This window comes from Pogonomyrmex barbatus, unplaced genomic scaffold, assembly GCF_055798465.1.
Source record: "Pogonomyrmex barbatus isolate J1 unplaced genomic scaffold, ASM5579846v1 scaffold6, whole genome shotgun sequence".
NCBI lineage: Eukaryota > Metazoa > Arthropoda > Insecta > Hymenoptera > Formicidae > Pogonomyrmex > Pogonomyrmex barbatus.
In genome coordinates, this window is record NW_028297160.1 from 5155213 (window position 1) to 5177761 (window position 22549).

General features: G+C 43.7%; 1 protein-coding gene and 1 long non-coding RNA gene across 2 annotated transcripts in view; both read right to left on the bottom strand.

The window, feature by feature from the left end:
• Positions 1–1557, bottom strand: part of LOC148935112 (uncharacterized) — a 31793-nt gene extending 30236 nt beyond the window's left edge. The window contains exon 1 of the long non-coding RNA XR_016140562.1: positions 867–1557. This is a non-coding gene — a long non-coding RNA (uncharacterized LOC148935112). The remainder of the gene's footprint in view (positions 1–866) is intronic.
• A 327-nt stretch (positions 1558–1884) lies between these two features.
• On the bottom strand, positions 1885–6464 carry Hasp (Hig-anchoring scaffold protein). Its single transcript, XM_025217578.2, has 5 exons — positions 5221–6464; positions 5006–5136; positions 4693–4933; positions 3789–4605; positions 1885–3466 (listed from the first exon to the last, which is right to left on the bottom strand). Exons 1-5 carry the CDS (start codon positions 6005–6007, stop codon positions 2212–2214), a joined length of 3231 nt encoding a protein of 1076 aa, XP_025073363.2. The 5' UTR covers positions 6008–6464; the 3' UTR covers positions 1885–2211.
• Positions 6465–22549: the final 16085 nt, after the last annotated feature.

The following is a 22549-nucleotide window of genomic DNA, read 5'->3' on the forward strand; positions in this document are numbered from 1 at the left end:
TCGCCACCGAGACCGACTTCATTCGCATTGTCGCGGGATACCGGCGACGACTACGACACAACGATCCATGAACTGGCGATGGCGAAATGCGAGACTACCTGAAAACCTATTCCGAGAAGAGCTTCTAAGTGTCTAAAGTGGGTGATCGATAGCAATACCGGAACCGTTGGAAACGGCTCGAGGATCTCATTCTTCTCCGACCGCAATGACAATATCACTTTGCTTCGTCGTGAATTATTGTCGATCGCAATTATTGTCGATCGCAATTTGCATTTCTCCCCCGTCGAAGGAGCCAATTAGCGAATATCGCGGAATAATCGAATAATGCACTCCGTAACTTTAACATTAAATCTCTCCGGGTTTTCGAAGCGATCCTATTACAACGTAGCGGTTTTCGCGATTCTCCGCCACGCACGTGCTTTCCATTGTTTGTCGTTAACACAGTTTTAAGAGTTTTAATGATGAGCCGTCTGTGTATGCCAAAGGTTGCACGTGAGAGAGTTCTAATGGATATCGAGTCGAACCAGCCGGCAACCACTTACCACGAGCTCCCTCGCGTTTAGCATGTTTAGCACCGGTCAACTGACCGCGTAATCATCGCCGTATGAGCTAAAGAATAACGCCAGCAGGAACGCGCCAGTCTAAGTGAATTAGTGGTGCGTGCCTGGCACTTTTATTTTTCTCTCGCTTAGCTTTTCGTTAAGCGCAGGCGCTCTAATCGTTCGCCATTTACGGACGCAAGAGAACAGTGCCCCCGATGTATCGATTTTCGTCGGTTCCGACCGTCTCAGGCCGTATCTTCTCGACGAATCAACGCGGTTCAACATTTAAAATTCAAATGTACTGTTCAGCGAGTTTTCACTTACAGAATTTATTACGCGTAGAAATTCGCCGTTAACGCCTTAGAATTGCCTCTCCTCGAGATGATTTGTGCACTGGAGTGGAAGAGCGTCGCAGCGATATTCCAAGATGTATCATTAGTCAGCCACCGATAACACGGTGAAGAAAGAGACCCATTGCGACGCGCACACCTCGCGCACTATCGCTTCAAATCGCGCGAGCGAGTCGAATTTGAATATAATCTCTTTCGCTTTGACAGCCGCGTCATATTTCTAACAACATATTATCACAACGGTATCGCCCGACGCGCGATTTCGCTATCATGACGAATGCGCTGGGCTGTCGCGATTAATCGATTTAACGCAATTTCCGAGTAGCAGCGTGGTCACGGTAGATGTGTTAACGAGCGACGCGTCGTCCGATAGCATCGAACACGGTTCCGCGAGCGTTCACGAATTATAATTGGCCCGTAATTAATGACACCGACGTTATTGACAGGTGAGAGAACCGACGTATGCGCGTCGCCGCGTGCTACGCGAGTTATTCGCCTCGACCGCGCCCCTTGATCTCGTTTCGGGCTACACTTATTTTAGGCTTAATTGCACAAACGGCAATGACGGTGTTACGGCATAATCACCATCACGGTGCCGATCGGGCGAGATATATCGCGCCAGCAATTGCGAATGTTTACGATCATGCTCGCGCGCCTTCGAGATCGAATCACTTTTGCGGCGAGTAATTTTGCGAGACACCGGTGCGCGCAAATAATTTGGAAAGAATTTTATGATATCGCCTGTGGCGCAATGTCTCATTATATCGAGATGCTGCGAGGATTGAAATTGGCTTAAAGCTTGCGTAATGCGGGACGTGCTCGATTTGATTTTTATTAATCTTATCCTCTCGTCAAATAATTGTATACGTATGGCTACTCTCTATGTATATAATTATACAATAAGTAGAATGAAAAATTTAATCTGATTTTTTTACTGCGTATCGACGATTGACTTGGGCGTTTCTAAACGGGTCAAATGTGAATATAGTATATATGAACATTTGCATGGAAAAGATTTATTTTTCAAAAAAGCGCGATACACGTTACAGTGCGTATCGACGAGGGACAACGATTATAACTATTGCATATATATATATATATATATATATATACACACACACACACACACACACACACACATACACACACACACACACATACTATATATATATATATATATTTGTGTGTGTGTGTGTGTGTGTGTGTGTGTGTGTGTGTGTGTGTGTGTGTGTATATATATAGTGTATACTTCACCTAAAATCGATTGATATCGGTAAATAACTTAGTAAATTCCGTTAATATCACAACACATTATTTCCTCAGTTGATCTCGTATGCGTCGAGGTTCCCCTTGCGCCTTCTCGAAGAGAACCACCCAGTTGTGCGATTTATCTGGTCGACGGATCGCTTTACGTTCGCTCGATACTCGTCTTCGTAAGCGTTGAGATACAAGTTCTTGAGGAATATTTGATTATCCAGCTCGGAAGGCGGCAGAAACCGTTTTGAACGGCTCTGCTGTTGCGCCTGCAGCTCGTCGAAAGTGAACTGTTTTGATTTGGCATCGACGACGGGCTGTGACTTCTTTGAATTCTTTTGATCGTCCGCGTTGGTCGGCTTCACGGACAGAAGCTTCCTCTTCTGACGCGAAGCGCCCGCTTCCTCCGAGGCGTTTCGTATCCGCTTGCTGCGATGCTTGGGCGCTCCGTCTTTCGCTGGAATCTCGTTGTCCAGCACGGCGACGTCGTTACTCGGGATTGTCGATGATTGATGTGACGCAGCCTCCTTCGGCGCCGGTGTCGTACTGGATTCTACAATCACGCTCTCCTCCGTCGAGTTCAATCTATCCTGTATGATATGTTTGAAAAATGCGTACATCTCGCCAACCGTGAAAGTCGTGCCGTTCCTGACGGTAAACTTGTCAATGTTCATCTTCTTGATTAATTCCTCGGTCGCGTTGCGCGCCTCCAGCATCGACAGTTTCTCGGTTACGTAACTGTTGACGAACTCGTAGAAGCCCTTGTAATAATTCTTCCTGTGCTTCTTCTTATCCTTACGCTTCTCGGCATGCAACAGACCCTTTTTCTTCGCGTCCTTTCGATTCTGTTTCTCATTCCAGCGTATGGATTTGTTGTAGAATCTCATAATTCGCTCGAATTCCCTCTTTAATTTAATGAACTCCCTTTGATTGCGTATCTCAAAGTCCGAGCGGGCTCTGCTGCCATTCCGTCGCTGCGATTCCGCGAGATCCACATGAAAGAAATTCTTGCTCATTGCATTCAGTAGATCGTGCATGGTATTGTTACTGGAGTTATTTGGTTGCCTGGCATCCATGCGCTGTAATTTTCTGTACACCATCTTGAGAAAATCAATCATTCTCTCTTCTCGCAAACGGGATTTATTGCCATGGTTTGCATGTACCTTCCAAGCTGATAGATCGGATGCATTGGTGTTGTTTTGGTGACTAATAATGGATACTAATTTGGATTCTGTTTTATGTTTGGCATGTTCACGATTTCTATTTATCTCCATATGCAAAAGTTTCTTGCCCACTTTGCGGAAGAAGTCAATGAATTTTCTGAAACATTAATCAAATCATTATTTTTAATAATATTTTTATATTTTTCTATTAAATATTTTTTCACTTTTTTATGAAATATAACAAGAATCATATTTATAAAAAAATTCATAAATATAAATTAATGTTTATATTATTTCTATTTTCATATTTTATAAAATAGAAATAAAAATTATATTATTATTAATTAATAATATAATTTTTATAGCAACAATACCAATATGAAAAATTATATTTGTATAATTTTTATGTATAAAATGAACTTATTCTAACTAATTATTGAATTTAAGCACTGACATTTTATTAACTCGCAAGTTCTTACTTGTAATTTAGAGTAACATTGTAATTCAGAGTATCATTGTCGTCTACTGATCTACGTCGTCTGCTCCATCTAAGTCGAGGATGTTGTCCCAAAATACACTTGGGTAACTCTCTAGGACTCCATGCACCGCTTATGCAAGTCGCACCGGTTGGTCCGTCATCGAGAACGTAACCCTTATCGCAATCGTACATAATCTGCTTGTTGTTGACAATCTTTCTGACGTACGGTCTGTAATCGTAAACTCCCATATTGCCCACCAAAAAGACTTTGCCGTGCTCGATAAAGCCGGGAAATGGGCAGAAGACCTGATTGCAGTACGGTATGTCGCCGATCCACTTGCCATAACGACATTCCACAGATTTGGAAAGATTCAAGGGACCTCCGCCAATCAACTCGAAACCGTCCTTACACTTAAAGATTGCTTTCATACCGTGATCCGTCTTTGGCGCTATCACCATTCCGTTTTTCGGAGGCTTCGGCATGTGCTTGCATCGAGCCGGCGAGCAACTCGGCACTATTGACCAAGTACCGTTATTGCATAATACTGGCGTACTATTAGCGGCAAACTCGTAATTCTGAATGCAGGAAACTAGGAGCTTCTCGCCGTGCTCCACCACCGTTACATTGTTAATGTGATCTCTGTCATGGCTGGCTACGACAACGTGACCGTTTTCGATCTGCGGGACGACGCACGGTGCCAAACACTGCGGTAGAGGATAACGCCATTTGCCGTCTTTCTGGCAGACAGAGGAAGTATTGCCCTCCAGCTTCATGTGATCTTTACAGCGGAAAATTATGCTGGCGCCCATACCTGTGCCTGTGATCGCGACAATTCCACAAAAAACAATTATAATATATTTTGTCGACTTATATTACATTATTTGATTAATCTTAAATAACAGACCGGCCTCTATGTTCTCGATCCAGCCGTTATACAATACGCCAGGTAAACCGCAATTAATTTCCTGGCAGGTAGGCGTCTTTCCAGTCCACTTTCTGTCCGCACCGCAACGTCTAGTTGCTGCGCCTACTACAGTATACCCGTACTTGCATTCGTACGATACAATGGAATTATACGCGTAGGAGGTGTAGACAGCCTTGCCGTTGACTGGATTTTCCGGTTTCGGACACTGCACGGATGTGACCTGCACGAAATATTAAATACCTAAGCGCGAGTTTCCGAGAAATAATTCGATATTCTATTTTTATTTCCTTACTTGAACGCATTGTGGTAATTCCTTCGGAATCCAAGTGCCATCCGCCAAACACAATTTTTCTATTTTACCAACTAATTCGTAACCTTCCATGCAATGATACGATACGCGACAATCATATGTGTAACACTCCCCTTAAAAACATAATATCGTTAATTGAAATCTCTTCCGTGACAGAACGTTAGAAATACGGGTCGATCATAGTTGTGTAAACTTACCAGAGTGCCATCCATTGAGAATATCCGGAGGTGAATCGCAATTTTGAGGCTTACAAGTGATATCTGGCCCGTACCATCTAGCAACCCCTTCCATCAACAGACATTTCGCCTTCTTCACTCCGGTTGCTACGTATCCATGATTACAGAAATATTGCACGCTGTTGTCGAGATCGAAGGTCGTCTGCTCCAACGGGGCGTTGTGGCGCGCGTTTTGGATCTTCGGCGGTTGGGAGCAAAAGGAGCTGGAATCTTTCTTGCAGGACGGAGTGGTCCCAGTCCATTGACCATCGGCACGACACGTTCTCTCGGACAGACCGACCATAAAGTAATCAGTATCGCAGGCGTAGTGAGCTCTATCCCCGAAAAATTTTCCGGAAACCGTCATCACGCCGTGATCAATCTCGGTTAACGGCGGGCATTCGCGTTCAGGCTTGATGCACGACATTCCGCAAGCTCCGTCGCATCTGCATTTCTTTTTCTTACTCTTGCAATCTTCATCAGTAGAGCACTTTCGCAAACACTTTTGACCCATCAGTTCCGCCTGCTCTTCATCTCTCGGGCACATAGCGGAGGGTGAGTTTCGCGGATTCTTGTAAATTCGGCCGTCATCGTCAACCTCGGGTTTTGTATGATAGCTCCCGTCGTCGTCGTCATCCTCATCATCGTCATCCCATTCATCGTCGTCGTCGTCGTCATCGTCAACAGCTGCTTGCTGCCGAAGCTTTGATTCCGACGTGAGAAATTGAGCGCATAACAGAAGCAACAAAACAATCGCGCTTGGTCTCATCCTGGCCTGGAGAAAAGATTTCGAGATCCCGCGAAGATTCACTGGAGGTGTGCTGGCGATTGGATCATACGACGACACCAGGACACGACAGAACGTTTACATGACCGCCTGACTGACCGAACTGACCATCTCACTCGGAGACCTGCGGAGAGCCAATGCCGTGGAATTCAGGTGCGCACGATCGTCCATCGAAGAGCACCGTTTCAGGAGTCCCGCTCAGAGCACCGCAGAAGTCATCCCGAGCTGCAGCCGAGGACGACGTTGTTTCTCTCGCGAGCGCGACTATTAATCGAGTCCGCCTCTTCGGCGTCCGGGAGGATTAGGGACCCTCTCCGTCGGTCTCTCTCGCCGGAATGCTCTTTCGCTCCTACTGGCTGCACCTCGCTTCCTCTCGTTCTATCCTAGATGCTTTTTTCTTTATTGTACGAACTGCGGTCCCCCGCTGACGGGAATTCGCGGATATTCGCGCATCTCGCCGCGCGCATCCAGCCTGTGTTCAATACATCTCCTGATTTCCCCAGCTTCCAGCAGATGGCGAGGAAACATGCTGATAAAGGGAGGCTGCGCAGCTACCCCGGGATCACGGCTCGTCGTGGTGATTCTTGGAGACTCAAAGATAGATATACAAGCGAACCTCTGCATTATCTTAAAAAGAAATTTTTTTAATCCTGGTTATTAACTGTGATTTGACTCTAATTCATGGAAGAATAAATAAAGATAGATTTAGGATACTATGTATCACTGCTTATTGAAATGTAAATGTACTACCGCTATACGATTGTGTTTGCTTTTATAAATCTTCTTTCCATTGCCGATCGTTAAAGTTATAGCCAAAGAAATCGCGAATTATCCCTAAAGCGGGAAGCTTCTACCATACTATATAATCAGCGGCTACTAAATTTTTACCATCGCGCGTTAATCGTAGCTTCGGCACAGCTTGCTGAAAAAAAAATCCGAAGCATACACTCGAACGGTCTGAAATTATTATTCACACAAGAGGCGACATTCGGGAGAGGAGCTGAAATGAGCAAAAACGCAACGCGAGAATGCCTCGGCGTCGTAAAAATTACACCGGGCAAAGGTGTTAAAACGAGCCGTGACGCTTCAAGGCAGAGAACTATACATGCAAGCATATCTGCCTATAAATCCGTCCTAAGCTCTCCAATGAAAAAACACTTGCGGTAGACATGAATTATCTAAAAACATGCGTTTCAACTTTCTTTTTTACGTGACATACAACACTTTCTTAAATAATACCTAAAAAATCATTTATCTCCGATTTCTCCTGATCTCTCACGAAATTACAAGGATGATAATATATTATAAACATTTTTTTTTCAATTTACGTTCAGCGTTTCGATGATTTGCATGACAAAGTAACAATTTGCCTATCTCGGCGTCGAATAGCGAACGAGAAGTACGCGCGCCTTGTACGAGCGTGGGTAGCAGTTGGAGGATCGGTTTTCATCGGACAAAGTCGAGCCTATGCTTGTTAGTCGTCACGCTACCAAGATAATCCTGAATCTCTAAGTCAAGCGTCATCGTTAGAGTAAGCCTATGTCGGCCATTGTCTTCGTAACGATAGCGATCACTCGGTTCGAAGTCCCAGCCACGCCATAGGTGATCCTCGCTCCAATCTCGAGTATCAGCTTCATCGTTCTTGCACTGTGTCCCCGGGATGTCTTCATTTGTCTTATTCAAATGAGGGATTTTCAGATAACTTTTATTTGAATAAAGAAAACGATCCTGTTAAGAGATTCGGCAATTAAGACCTGCAGGGTGTAAATTTATTATGTAAAGAAAACACATCTCTGTTTTCTTAAAAGTACTTAATTTATAAAAAGTTTAATTCTACACAAAATATATGAAATACAAAAGTTATTACACGACACTTTTGTTAAGTGAATATAATTTTTGTACAATTATATTATACTAATATAAAATATTATCCCCCTTTTTTAACAAGACTGGTTCTGGAGTTCTGGATTCAATATCACAACTGTTTCCGTGTCTGGATGCGGGCATCAGATCGGATTGACGGAGTGGCAGTAACTCGGTAGCTGAAAATGGGAGTGGCTGGAAGACAAGAGGACAGCTCGCTCAAAGACATCCTCGTGGCGCCTCTACGCGACGCAGAAAACCAGTGGGTCTCATCATATAAATTATTATAAATAATATTACTATTCTTTACTTTCTCTCACAATACAGTACCTCATTGCATTCATTGTTTCTTTCATTTAAAAAATTTAATCAGAGACATAAATCAAAGCAACATTAAGATTTTTTTTTTAGAAACAACGTATATATATATATATATATATATATATATATATATATATATATACCGCATGTGAGAAACTCTGCTTGCAAGTCTCTCCGAAGGATGTCCCTTTTCGTCCTCGGTGGGCGGCACACGCCTCGCCAGCTTTAGAAACGAGAACCGACTATCAAAGTGTCGGTTTACAGTTGCGCGCCTACCTTATATGACGTTGCGCCTTTTCTTCGTTCGCCTTCTTCTCGAAAAACTCGAACACACTTTTTAAGAAGATCGCTTTTGACGTTACGCAATTTTTCATTCTATGAAACCTATTTAGTCGAGAAAGTCGGGAATATGAGAAAAGGCAATTGGAGAAGTTTCTCGTTACGCACTCCGAAAAGCTTGAAAAGGTCTAAGAAGCACCGCCATAAATTTGCGGAGTTTCACTTTTTTCAATTAACTTCATCTCGTCGGATGTGGAAAAGTACGAAGAGAAAAAAAAAACGAGGCTCACGGCAAAAGCTACGCGTTTCTGCTCATTCTGCAGCTCGTTACGCGACCATTATCTCCAGTCTCGCGAATCCATTATTCTCTCTTCAGCCTCTCGAAGGTTCTTTTGCGATTCGCACACCGTCCACATGACGCTGCGGAATAATGGTTTACGGTCATTCCCCGACCGACGAGAACCTCCGGACTCTGATCGCGCGCATGCATACTCGTCGGCTCACGCATAATCCGGTTGCAATCTTTCGCACTCAATCACGAAGCAAATGACGCCAGTTGGCGTTGGTCTAGAAGAGGCGAAATTACCGGAATGAAATTGATTTAAGCAGACGCCTGCGGGAGTACACAGAGTTTTGCAACCGGACGTTTCGGCTTATGGCCGATGATTGCTCGTACGACTGAGTTTCTACATTTATCACGCAACGAAATAAAAATTTCAAACGAACAGCAGCTATCTAAATAGTCAGTTACTCCATTAATTTTATATCTTTCTTTCGCATTTAATGTTATTATTAGGTGCCGAGATTATTTCGATATAAAAATTGAATCTTCGGTTACATTACTATCACCTTACAGTTCTACTACCGATTACATTATGCCTAATATATCTTAAATTATTCCATCAGAATGCCAGAATACATTACTGGCCGAGGAGAGTTTTACGTTTTTATCTCAACGAGATCGTTTCTTATCGTCCGATAAACGTCCCGGTGCAATTTCCCGTCGCCGATTGGCACTTAAACTTTCTTTAACTGCCAGCATCCACTTCGGTGAACGATCTCGAGCACTCTCGAGCATCGCCGAGGCATCCACGTCGTCACTTACTCATTGGATCTTTATGTGCCGCTGCGCAGCGTCCGCCGCGTCTGACGCTCTTTGTGCGCGACGCGCTGGCTACCGAGCGCGTTCATTTGACGGATGCACCTACGCTACGCGGAGCTCCCTTTCACGGCTTGGTACGTGCCTTAAGCCGCATTCGTCGGACCGGCTCTTACGAGGCGCACCGACTGCGTCCAATTCAGAAGCAATTGAATTCACAATTCCGGCCATTACGAGTGTCGGGAAAAGATTACGGACGACGCTGCCGGGCTGTGCGTGCCGCATCTGCATCCATGCGTAGAACGGACCGCGGTCGTATATGCATAAATGCATATATGCGTTACCTCCGTGCGTTGCATCGCACACGTACGTACGCGACGTGGCCTGTCCGCAGCGAGTTACGGGATTGGCTCCTGGGATTAAAGCTCCGGCTAGAGAAGTAAAGGCATTAGCGCGCCGCACGCGGGAACCGCCAACTTGATGAGAACGAGTCGACGGTTCGTAACAGGCTTATGAATAGATATTCGCAGCATCTTTAATGATTTATTATTAAGCGACAACGTGAAAACGAAACGTAACACTGCACCGGGGAATGTGGCTTTAAGTAGATTTGCACGTGCCGCTGAAAATGTGCGTCTTTATCGAAATCACATTTTTATCGAAACCTCGCAACGCCGGAGCAAAATACATCTCGATTAAAATGAGCAAATCTTTGTACATAATTATTTCTGTTTTATTCTATGTTTCGTCAACTTGCGAATTGTAAATTCCATTAATGTATGCAAGGAACAATGCATCTCCGATCGATTTCGCTTCGCGTAATAATTCTCTCATTAGGAATTCAATAATGCTTTCTGGACGAGAATCGATATTTCTCCTCGTGCTCCAAATTTCTGATGCCAAAGCACCAGCGTGCTTGGAACGAGACGCGCAACGAGACCGTTGTGAGCGGTAACAACACGTACGAATAATATACGCGGCGGGAGAAAGTTTTGCCTTTTGACGCGCTGATTGCAGGTTTCCTTTCGCGTCTCGGCGATTTTTGACGTTCTCAGCCGGGGTCGCGGGAATCAGGGCTGCCCGTCGGTCTCCCACCCTCGCCGTCTGAAGAACTGGAGCACCGTGAAGCGCACGATGATAGTAATTATGCACCGCCATGTAAAACATGGATTTGCACAGAGCCACCTGAAACCTGCTCGTGTGCCGTACGTACGATTATTAAGCCGTCACAACGCGGGAGGATGGCACTTATCATCTTGGGCTTTCGCTGCTACTTTTTCTTGCCATTTCCTTTGGGGCAACTCCCCCCTGGGAATTGCAGGGAGGTAACGGCGCGCTCTCAAATCGTAAGTTGTAATCCTCCCCGTTTTGCCCTGCATGCCGATAACCCGCCAGCTACAGCTTGCTTCTTCTCTGCGAACTGAAGAAGCAAAAATTCACGTACTAAGAGATCACGATTAATCAAACAGTTAACGAAAAACGTAAGTAATTTCTCCTAAGCTATCGTCAAGAAAAGAAGACTAATTGAACGAGTAGATTCTCATTTATTATTATTATGCACAGCAACCGGTCGTCCGGTTGCGAAAGATCCGCTCATCGTAATTGCGATGCGGAAGAGAGTCACGCGCGCGCGTGTCGTCAAAAAGTTTCCGTCTCCTTCCGGTCTCCATCGAGTTCCGCATCATTGTCCCCATAATTAGCCATTCAGATTTGCTTCCTTGCGCGAACGCGTGTGCGGATATGACGTCGTCAATAGCGGCACGTGGACGACGAACGTCGACTGGCAAAACGAAACTGCTACGCGGAGGCGTTAGCGGAAGACTGGCGATATGATAAATACAGTCGCTGCAGGTGGTTGACACTCGCGAAAGGTGATTACGACTTGGTAACTTGGACATGATCGCACCTTGAGAAATTCCTCCGATCTGTAGGCGGATACTTACATTCATGAAAAGCATCTGCTTGTGCAGAAAAAATATCATGTAACTTACAGTTTCGATTATGACTGGAAAATGTTAAAAAAAGATTTCAAAAAAAAAAAGTTACTTCTCGTTGATACAATTAAAATTCCAATTATTTTATTTAATCCTTAAATTTTTAAATTATTATTAAATAATAATATTTGATAAAAATATGTTACATTTTTACAAAAAAAAAAAAAAACAAACTTTTTGGGCAATAACATTTTGATCTCGTAACAAGTAGCGCTCTCATTCATCACGATATTCGTGAATTTCAGCACGAAACACCGATAGCCATCGGTTGTTGCGGCGCCGCTCTTTTCGAGATATTATGCGCCATTAATACTCATTGCGAGCCTCCGCTAACAGTCGCGGTTAACTCGCGACTGAATCGTAAAGCCGCCGCCGTCCGCGGAGTTGCGAGCTATTAACTGAGCACAAACTGTCGTTTGCGTTCGTGCAAAAAAATTTTAATTATTTATTTACTGCTCGTAATAAAGGTGCTAAATCGACTTCTCCGTACCGGACTAAGATTTTCGTGGACTTTTTGCGTCGTTACCGATCCCGGACTCGTGCGTGAGATAAGGTGGCGACCAGCGCGCGCCTCGGCCAGCGCGAACGCGCGATAGCGATCGATAAAGCGCTAATTATGACTTGTTAATGGAAAGCGGCGTCATTAAGGATGCGCGTAAAACTTACTCGTTTATTCGGCAGCGCGCGAGCGACCGCGACGTGGTTGTCGCGGTTTACAGCCGGATGTAAAGTGACTTGGGGATACGATTTCCTCGGGCGATCGTAAAGACCGGGATTCCATTAAACGCGCACCGCGCCGGTGTATATAAGTAATAATAGTAATAATGTCAGAAAGGGCCGACATCGTCCCGTTCGTTCGTAAAATGCGGCCTCCGCGCCACGATCTAAGATAACGCGCCGATTTTAACGCGATTCGAGAAAGTTAAAGCACATAATATCGCGGAAGGCTAAAATAGAATTACAGGTTTATGGTACTCACGAGATAACTTCATGAACCCGAAGTCTTCGATATGGCCATGACTCCGTTGCTATTTAAAAATTTTAAAAGATGATGTTACGCGACCGTACAAGCTATTAATTACTAACGATCGTTTGTGATATTCGCGATAACAGTTTAGTTATTAAAAGATGATCTAGATTCGATTAAAGTCGGCGTTACCGCGCGAAATGTTCGCTCGGGATTGATAAAGTTGATCTTTTTGGAATAACAAGTTAAGAGCGCGAAATGCTCGTAAAGGAGGACCAAACGGAAAAATATTTATGAATACGTGCCGGCTAACAGCTTCGGATCATGCAATCGTACAGATAACGCTGGAAATGTTCGAGGGAAGCACCTGTGTATCGATTTAAATATCTAAAACTCTCGGGAGACCCTTCGAATTGGTACAGTGAATCCCAATCCGGACAGCCGTGTGCATCCGGCAAAAAAGCATTGATTCCCCTTTTTTCCGTTTCGAACGAATTTTATGGCACTGATACCAGTGAAACGACACGTGGATGAGAAACCTTTCGTACTGTTTAAATATTTGCTAAGCGGCTTTTAATTCCGAGATAGGCGTTATATATTTAAACTTTTATTTGTACTCAATTTTTAGCTAACTAAAATATTTTTTATAAAGATTCTTACGGAATATAAAAAGTAAAACTTCTTATAATGAACGATCAATAACACTTTGTTAAAAATAAAATAAAATTAGCTTACACTTCATTGAAATACATAAATTACAATTAATGAAGAAAGCCATTCTAAACGATCTTTTTAAATTGTCGGTCGTGAAATTATAAAATTAATGACTGTGTAAAAGCAAACGTGAATTTACTGTAATTTTATTATTAATAAAATCATTATGCATGCAGCATTATGTGACAATAAAAAGGAAAGAGATTAAAAGAGAAAAATAAATTATAATTTATGAAGACTCAGTTAATATCTGCAAACTACAGAATATTACACAAGAATGAAACATATATTGATTCCTTTGTTTTTACAAAAGAATTATGGGTAAATTTATTATTATTAATTTATAATAATAATTCCTCTGTAGGAATAATAAATTTCACATTTGTCATGAAGACAATTATATCGATAACAATGAATTTCAATAGACAATACTGGAAATATTATAAAATATTTCTGATCTTCTCATTAAAGTCAGAGATTCCGTAGAAGAAAAGTATAAAAGAATCTAGGCCGTCTTGCTCATCGTGAATTCTTTACGATACTTTGTTAATAACGAGGCTTAAGTTCAACGAGGTGTCAGCCAATAATTCTTTAACGTTCGCTTATAATGCTAATATCAAACGCCGGTCACATCCTCCCGGTTATCTACATGTGTCATCTCGACTTTGCACACATCCCGCATTTATATGCGCATCATTAGACTTAGGTCCCATGCCACTTGTGGCTTTCGTCGTTTCCCACAACGCGTTTCCGCTTCCGGCCAACACGTGCAACAACCGATCAGCCGTCACCACCTGAACCCGCTCCGAACACTTGCTGAAACATCTGTAACCCCGCGCTACGTGGATCGATATACCAGAAGGGGAAATATTCCCGGCGTGGCTGTTTCACTAACCAGATCGTTAGCGGTCCAACGGCAGCGGCGCGACGTTCGACCAAAAACCAAACGAATAGGAGCAGCACGAGTAACGTGTAATAAAAGAGCTGAAAGAACGAAATCTCGTTATATAAAGAGGCTAATTCGAAACGATGTATTATATTAATCTTGGCGTTAGTCAGCTTATTTGCTCTCGCTTGCTCTCTGGCCGATGGAACACATTCGTAGATTAAACAAAAGGGCTGGCGGAGAGAGGCGATCTCTCCCGCGGCAAAACCGAGATCACAACGAGTACTACGCGTTTCTTCTCCGCTAGGTAGATAACGAAGGAAAACTTTTTCGCTTCCTCCCACGGGGAACGGATTCGATTTCTTTCCTACTCGTTACAATGGCGACTCGCTATAATTCCTCGCGCGAGAACGGATGAGTAATGATCTGCCAGTGATACAAATCGTTGCGATTCACCTGCAGCCGATCGGCGATTCGGTTCTGGTTCCAATTAAAAGAACACAGGTACAGATCAGCGGGTGGACCGTCCTTCGACGGCACCCTGTGGGAGTTCGGCCTCGGTACGTCCCGAAACGGCCGATCGATACCACGATTTCTCGATCTCGCGTTATTAGTCACGGCTCTCTCGCGAAAAAAACGGAATCAGTCTGTGTGCGGCTGCAACGGGCATAATTACCAGGCGCATTGACGTGTACGTCGTAATTAGCGGCATCCACTTAACCGCCAGACACAGTTAATTTGTAGCCATTCGTAGCCGCGCGAGTCTCTCATTTGCGACTAATAATGTCACTCTGGGCGAAGATTAAACACCGGAACATATTGACACGACGCGACGCGTCGCGGCGTATCGGGTCGGGTTAAAAGGCGATGTTAATTAGCGGACGCTGAACTCTGATTAATTGTACGATCACGTGAATAATAATAGAAATAATTTGTAGCTACAGATATGAGACTGTTTGTTAAAATGTAATTAAATTATACGTAGAAATAATTCAATCGTGAAAATACACGTGTATATTTCGTTTTATCATGCATGGCATTCGAAACGCAGTTTTCATCATATTTATTCATACAGAATGTAAATGATTTCCAATACGAACGGTGTTTCTTGTTTATCATTTTCCATTATCTTGTAACAAAACGAACGTATCAAATCCGAGGACTCTTCTTGAAAACTGAGAGCAATTTAGTTCACCACGCGTTCAAGATTTACAACTTAACGATCCTCGACGTTCAATTTCCGTAGATACGTAATACCGAAAAACGGACTCCCCTTCTTCATCGTCACCGAGTCCTCGTCTCGAGTTTCCTGCAGCCGAGCCCGGGGGCGTAGGCGTACGTAATAACTCCTCATGTAGAAGTTGGGCGAGGCACGAGCGAATCGCGCGCATCGCGTTTATCGTCGGAGTGAGAGTCGGCTCCGTATAGCCTTTTAACCTTATATGGCCGACGCACCTGCCCGCTACCACCCGATAGGACATTTCCCATAACGTTTTCCTTTTCTTTTTTTTTTTATGTACTCTTATAAAACCACGATACTACCTACCCCATCGGCGGCACTCAGGATTTATGATCACGTTCGCCGAGCGCGATCTACCTGCCGTGACTTCAGCCGGGAATACCAGAGGCTCGAATCCTTTTCCGATTCTCTCTCCCCCCTCCGTCCTCAACCCGCCCCTATAAAGCTTATCTATCTACAGGCCCTGATACGAGACGAATTTTAGATGGAACAAGGAGAGACGCGCATCGTATCCTTCGATAAATTCCACGAAAATCCATTATAAAAAGTTTTTTACGTAGTATTATCTCGTAGGAATAACGATATTCGAACGTGTCTTTTCAGTTTTTGTGATAACAACAAAGCTGTGTCTTCTTACTCTTTGCTCTTATACTTTTATTCTTTGATTCTGTCGAACTCATCAAAAGACAGATGCTCATTTTCACATTAAAGATATTGGAAGCTCATTAATACTTTTCGTAGCGTGACTATACAAGACGCCGAACATGGTACGATCCGAGTGTTCGTTAGAATACGGTGGTCTCTAGGGAAAAAAATTTTTTATCTATCGCTCTTATCTCCCGCCCCTCGGGACAATGCGGCCCAAGAAGCGAACCAGCTAAGAGAGGGTGAGGAAAAAGTTGGAATTAGGTTGGGTCGCATATGCAGGTGTTGCAGGTCAGGGTCAGATTAACCCCGATCAGGTTACCCCTTAGCGTGGGAGTGCTGGCAGCCCTGCGTAATAATAGGATAGCCGCGGCTAGTAGAATATATGAGAAACGAGTTACGTTACTCCAGTTAGATCTCACTTTGCTATAAACGGTTTCATCGAGCCATTGATTTATCTCGACATCTCTAACGAGATCGTTCGTGCCTTACCCCCTCCAAGTGGTTACATTGGAGAACTGATGGTTTTCTTATCTAACTAGTACCTACGTTTTCCCCGTCAAACCTGCGAGTTTTCTTCAAACGCCGCTAAAGCTCGTAATTTCGAGCTCGTTTAACTATACCGATAATTTTATATTTAGTACACATTATTTGCTCAACCCCTTGCGCCATAATAACCTACCGTTACATCGCTATAATTTTGCTCCGTATTTATAGCGATGTAACGTTATAATAAGGGCTTCGTCGACGAGTAGTTGACCTGTACTGCACTTTCATAGATTGATCTCGTTTCGTCTTAAACGCACTCATCGAATCTAAGGTGTATCTCGACGGCGGTAACAGTAATTATCACTTTATCTCGATCAATCGACGATTCCATAAGGTTTTTTAAAATAGATTGGCTACTTCGGAGCGATAATCAATCGAATTCAAAAAATAAAAAAAAAATATCAACAAAATGATGAACTAGATCCTCTATAATTTCAAATCTGCCAATTAGCAAAAATTACTCATTGTTAAATAAAATCTCTCAATAATTTCTTTTATCTTCATTACTCTTTATTTTATTATATATAATAATAGCAAAATATTTTCAATGTTTTCAAATTATAACTTTTTTTATTTAAGAATAATTATACGTAAGGTGAAATCGATCTCGTTTTTGTAATCTAGTTATCTCGTTTTAATGACAATCCACCAGTTAGCCGTCAGTCATTCTGTAAATGAGATGACATTATCTTCGACCTCCATTAAAAGTGCCAATCAGCCATACCAATTTGCGGCATTGTAAATGGACTAGATAACAAAAGTCGGATTTTACAGAATGCCACTTTCGTCTCTCGTACCCCGCGGCTATCGCGTCCAGCCCAATCCCGATTTCGTCTCCAAATGCTGATCGTACCATCCAATCTGCGCGCGTGTAAAACGAATGATCACCAGGAGCGCATCGAGAGAGAGCCTACCGTGTTCCACCTCGGGCGACGTCGTAATGATTACGCGTGTAATTTCAAGGATATTTATCCTACATCAACATTCCATCGCGATCAAAACGCATATACGCGTGTTGCTGCAGCTCTTAGCCCGCGGCTTGAGACAATTCCGCGCACCTGCACCTTAACTCAGATTTCCAAATAAATTACACATACTAGACTCATCTTTATTTCAAATCAAAACTAGAATCAGATATAAATAGAACGGAATTTATGATAATGGATTTTATAAAAGAAAAAAGATGTACGATCTTGGATTCCTATCTAAATGAAAAATATCTCGTTTGAAATGTATAGTGCAAATTATCAGTTGTCAATGAGAAATGTGCATGCGTGCGTGCGCGCGCGCGCGCGCGCGCGCGTGTGTGTGTGTGTGTGTGTCTCATTGAATATATTATATATATATATATGTGTGTGTGTGTGTGTGTGTGTGTGTGTGTGTGTGTGTGTGTGTGTGTGTGTGTGTGTGTGTGTGGTGTGGTGTGTGTGTGTGTGTGTGTGTGGTGTGTGTGTGTGTGTGTGTGGTGTGTGTGTGTGTGTGTGTGTGTGTGTAAAACAACTTTAACAACAATGACCGGCAAAGATTAATCTTGTTCGTAGTGGCTTAAGTATTCTTCAGTGCTGCTTGTGTAACTTTTTTGGAGTGGAATCGCGGAGAGAAGTTAAATTGACTCTGCCGTACGGAAGGTTGATAAGGGGCCCCTCGTGCGACGTCGTAATGGTTACGCGTGTAATTTGAAAGTTATTTATCCAACACGCGCATTCCGCGAGCTCGAAACTTGTGCGCAGTGTTGCCGCAAGCTGGAGCGACAGCGTCTTGCTCGCGGCTTAATTAAATTCGCCCGAGCAGTGGACACGCACGACGAATGATAATGTACTCGGAACCGTGACCAAAGTCGATATCACAAAGAGCATATCCCGAGGATGCGTCGCGCGTTACAATAACGCTCGAATTAATTGGGACACCACAGGGGCCGGGACCCATGGATTTATTTATTGTGAACTAGGACAGAGGAAAGCCGCCGACCCCCGCCGGCTCTTACGATTAATATCATTATATTCGGCACGAAAGCCATCCTTCTCGATCGGTCCTAGAATGCATTTCGGTCCCAACACGTTCATTTGCTCCCCATGCCGCTTTTTTATGCCGTATGCATGAAATACATTAATAAATAATCATATTAATCAAATATACACCACACGCACAAACACCACAGCGATAATTTGAATAGTGTAGTTTAAGCCTTTTATGAAGGTATTTTCACTTACTACGAAATAAACGTATTCTTAGTAATACAAGTATACATAATACGTCAAAGTCAAAGTTTTTCGGAACGGTCAGAGAGATCCATTTGCATGGATCGAAAGAAAAATGATTATATTCCCTAATGGACATTTTCTTCGGCGATGTGTGACGTATTTGGTAATTCAGAAAAAGGTATACACTATACACTGTATACTGCGGATGTATTCGGATGAATCTCTCACTACGCATTGAATGCAGAACCTCGAATGGTGAAGCAATCTGTACACCTGTTGCCTAGATATCCATGATTTATTTGGAAGATTTCCTTTCTTTTTGTATCTCTCGCCGTACGTTTCTCTATGTATTGTGCGTGGGTTGCGACTGGAATATTTTTCTCGTACACACGGGACAGAACGCGCGACGTGAAATATTCTCGTATACGGCGATGCATCAATTCGGAGACGCTACATTTGAGGGGAGAGTAGAAGGAGAAATAAAAGATCTCAGCTTTGTGGATCTGCTTTTCGATTCGATATGATCGGAGGTCTTCGTTAGGCCAATATGAAAGGTGGCATGCATGTCGTATTATGTGTTACTCACATATCGCATTCGCGATGAAAAGTTATAAATTAAATGGATGTTACATAATAATAATATAATAATATTGGATCGTCTCATACATTTGATTTGCCATCATTTTATTTTCTCAATATTCTATTTATTCTTTTCTTTTTATTATTATATATAAATACGCTATGTTACTCAATACTTAGAAATTAAACTTAGCGATGACAATTTGAGTGTTAAAATATGTAAAAATATTGATCGACCCGTACGGCGCCATGCTTCGTTTTCGCAACACGCCACGCCGAGCTGCACCGCTACGAGCGGACGAGCAGATAATCTGCTTAAAATTCGAGCAGAGCCCTCGTACACGAGAGAGTTTGACCGCCTCCGATCGGGTGCTTCGATCGGAAGCGTTTTCTCGCCGCTTTGGGTACCCGCGGCGGCTCAAACGCCCGTCGAAGTGCTCTTAATCGACCGTAAATAATTGCATTTATCACACCTATCATTGCGGACGTCGTGCGCAAGCGGCCCTTCTCGAAATCTGCTTTCACTCCCGGAGAAAATTGGCACGTTGCCAATCTCGGACATCGATCCGGGGGCCGCGCCGCTTCTCGAAGTTTGATTTATCGCGAGGTACGCGTTGCATCACTCGCGCGAGAGGCACTCCTCACACCTGCCTGCGATACATGTTAGCTGCATATATCACGCCCGGTAATTATGATCGATGCAGGGAGTAAAATTAAGGGTGCGTGTGGGGGCGCGTTGCGCAGCGGCTCATTAGATCCTCAAAAATCAAGCGCGAGAGTACAGGTCCGGTGTAATTATAAATTTAGTGTATGATGAAACTGGTATTTGTGTAATTTAATGGGAAAAGGGTACTGATGTATGAACGCGCGTTTATGAGAAATGCTTCATTCAACAATGGAGATGTCTGCAGATTTTTATTTATTGAAATAATTATTAGGAGGTCGCGATGACGATAATCTCGCGTTGGAAAATTATTTCCAAAGGTTAAGAAAAAAAATTTGCGCGAATCTTAAATCTCAATCATCGATGATATCAAAGTGCAAAATCGTGACGATGCGCTATATGAACGCGCGCGATTAAGCATTGTCGGCAACGATGTCGAATCGTCATAAACAACGGGAGGGAGGTTTTTGAGAAGGGCGAGAGAGCGGTATATAGAAATAAGAACCCGAATCGTTCGCGGCTTTGTGATTGTCTCGCGGGACACATAAAGTATAAACCACCCACAACATAAAGCCGAAGGAGTTATTGTAGAGCGTCACCTCCGCACACCTGGATACCTCTTGTGCGTTCAGGACCGACGACCACAAGCCAGAATTTGCTAGCTATTTCTTTCTCTCGTTCTCTCTTTCTCTTGTTCTTCTTCTGCCTCTTCATCATCTTCTTCTTTCTCCCACACCTCGCATTTTTTATTCCATCACTCGGTTCCCTCTTTCTTACTTATCCGAGTATTGGCTATCTCCGATCCTTGCGCTTTATATTTCTTATCCTTCTACCCCTCGTATATCTCTCCCACTTTTTTATCGTGCGTCTTGCTTCCTTCCTTCTCTCACGGCTATTTTTTTTGTTTGATTCGTTCGTCTCTTTCTCGCTCCTCCGTTGAAGATAACCATAATCGATCCCCTTTTTTTTCTCGCTGGTTCCTCTCGTGTGCCTTCTTATAGATTATGGGAAACACCACGAATCGAACGTTTATGGCTGGCAAATTCGCGATGCATGAGGTCGCTCAATCGCGGATTTGATACAACTTAATCGTGCATCCTTACATTTCTTCCAGATCCTCTTTCGTCGCTGCGCATATAAACGCGATCGCTCCTCGGAATTTTGTGTGATACAATATCAACGACAAATCACGATATTCATAAATATTCAAGAAGAAAATCGTCTACAATTCGTTAAATAGCATGACAATGAATAAATTAACAATATAGGAAAATCTTGTTAATCTCTCTGATATTGCTGTATAATATCACGCAAAATTAATTAATTATCACAGCCCCATCAGGATTACTACTCCCTTAACGCAACACGATCCTCGGTTAATTTCCCCGAGGAAGCGCGAGCTCGATAATTACGATCGATTTTTGTGCGAGCCCCCCCCCCCCCGTTTCGGCATAAGTAAGATGCTCGAAGGAAGATATATCCAAAGGTTACTCGATCGGTTGGCGTTGCTCTCATCTGTATGACCGTGCGATATATATTGTGGTGGTCCCACATTCGCCGCTCCGCGGCGGAGGGTTAGCCCGATGCAGATATGGTTTATATACCGGGCCTTATTGTGGCACGCCTTTGCGCCCCTCTCGTAACGTGTAGATCCGCAGATACCCTCTCACGGAGCTGCTCCGCGCCTTACTAATGCTCCAGTTTATAAGGGTTATCTCTCGCCGAGATCCTCGACGGGGGCGTAGAGGGAGGAGGTCGCTCGGAGAAATCGTCGGGTTGGCGAGGGAAGAAAGAAGACGCGAGGGAAGAGCGAGAGGACGAAACAGAGGCCGCGAGAGAGAAATAGATCCGCGAAGAAACGGCGCGGAGGACGAGAGGACGCGGAGGCAGTAATAAAGACCGGACGGGTGGCAGGAGAACGATCACGGATGGAGGAGAAAAATAAAAGATGGAAGAGCCACGAAAAGAATGAGAGAGAGAGAGGGGGGGAGAGAGGAAGAGAGAAGGGCATGGTAGACAATCTCGTAAAAACACAATAAAGGTACGGCGGAGAAATAAGGAAGAAGAATCGTCGGGATCTTCGGGGAATTTTAGGAAAGATGAGCGTGGAATGTCGGAGGACAGAAGTTGGTAAAAATTCCACGGAGACCGCGGAATGAGGCGGAGAGGTCGCGGAAGGTCCATGAGAACGCGAGGATGAACCAAGAAGAGAGAGACCGAGCCATCCGAGCGTCCCGAGGCGCCCTCGGATTTATTTTGCGGTCACGATTCCACGCTGGATAAAGCGGAAGCGGACTCGCGAGCGTAGCAACGACGTTAAACCTGAAGAAAAACGTATTGACAGGTACGATCGTCCAATAAATCGCGGTTTATGAAAAACTCCTCGCGATTGTCACGCGATTGTTATCTCGGTCACGAACAAGTTGCCCGCGAAACGCTTCTGGACATATTTCTTTCCATTACAGTTACGTCCAGTTACCAGTCCTATGCTGTTCTTAGATTATCAAAAATGCACGTGTCCAC

Excerpts from the sequence above, each read along its gene's own strand:
- Hasp (XM_025217578.2), bottom strand. The coding sequence starts at position 6,007 with ATGAGACCAAGCGCGATTGTTTTGTTGCTTCTGTTATGCGCTCAATTT. Across the intron at positions 4,606-4,692 it reads GATCGAGAACATAGAGGCCG|GCACAGGTATGGGCGCCAGC; the intron begins GTCTGTTATTTA and ends TCGCGATCACAG. Across the intron at positions 3,467-3,788 it reads AATGTTACTCTAAATTACAA|AAAATTCATTGACTTCTTCC; the intron begins GTAAGAACTTGC and ends TTAATGTTTCAG.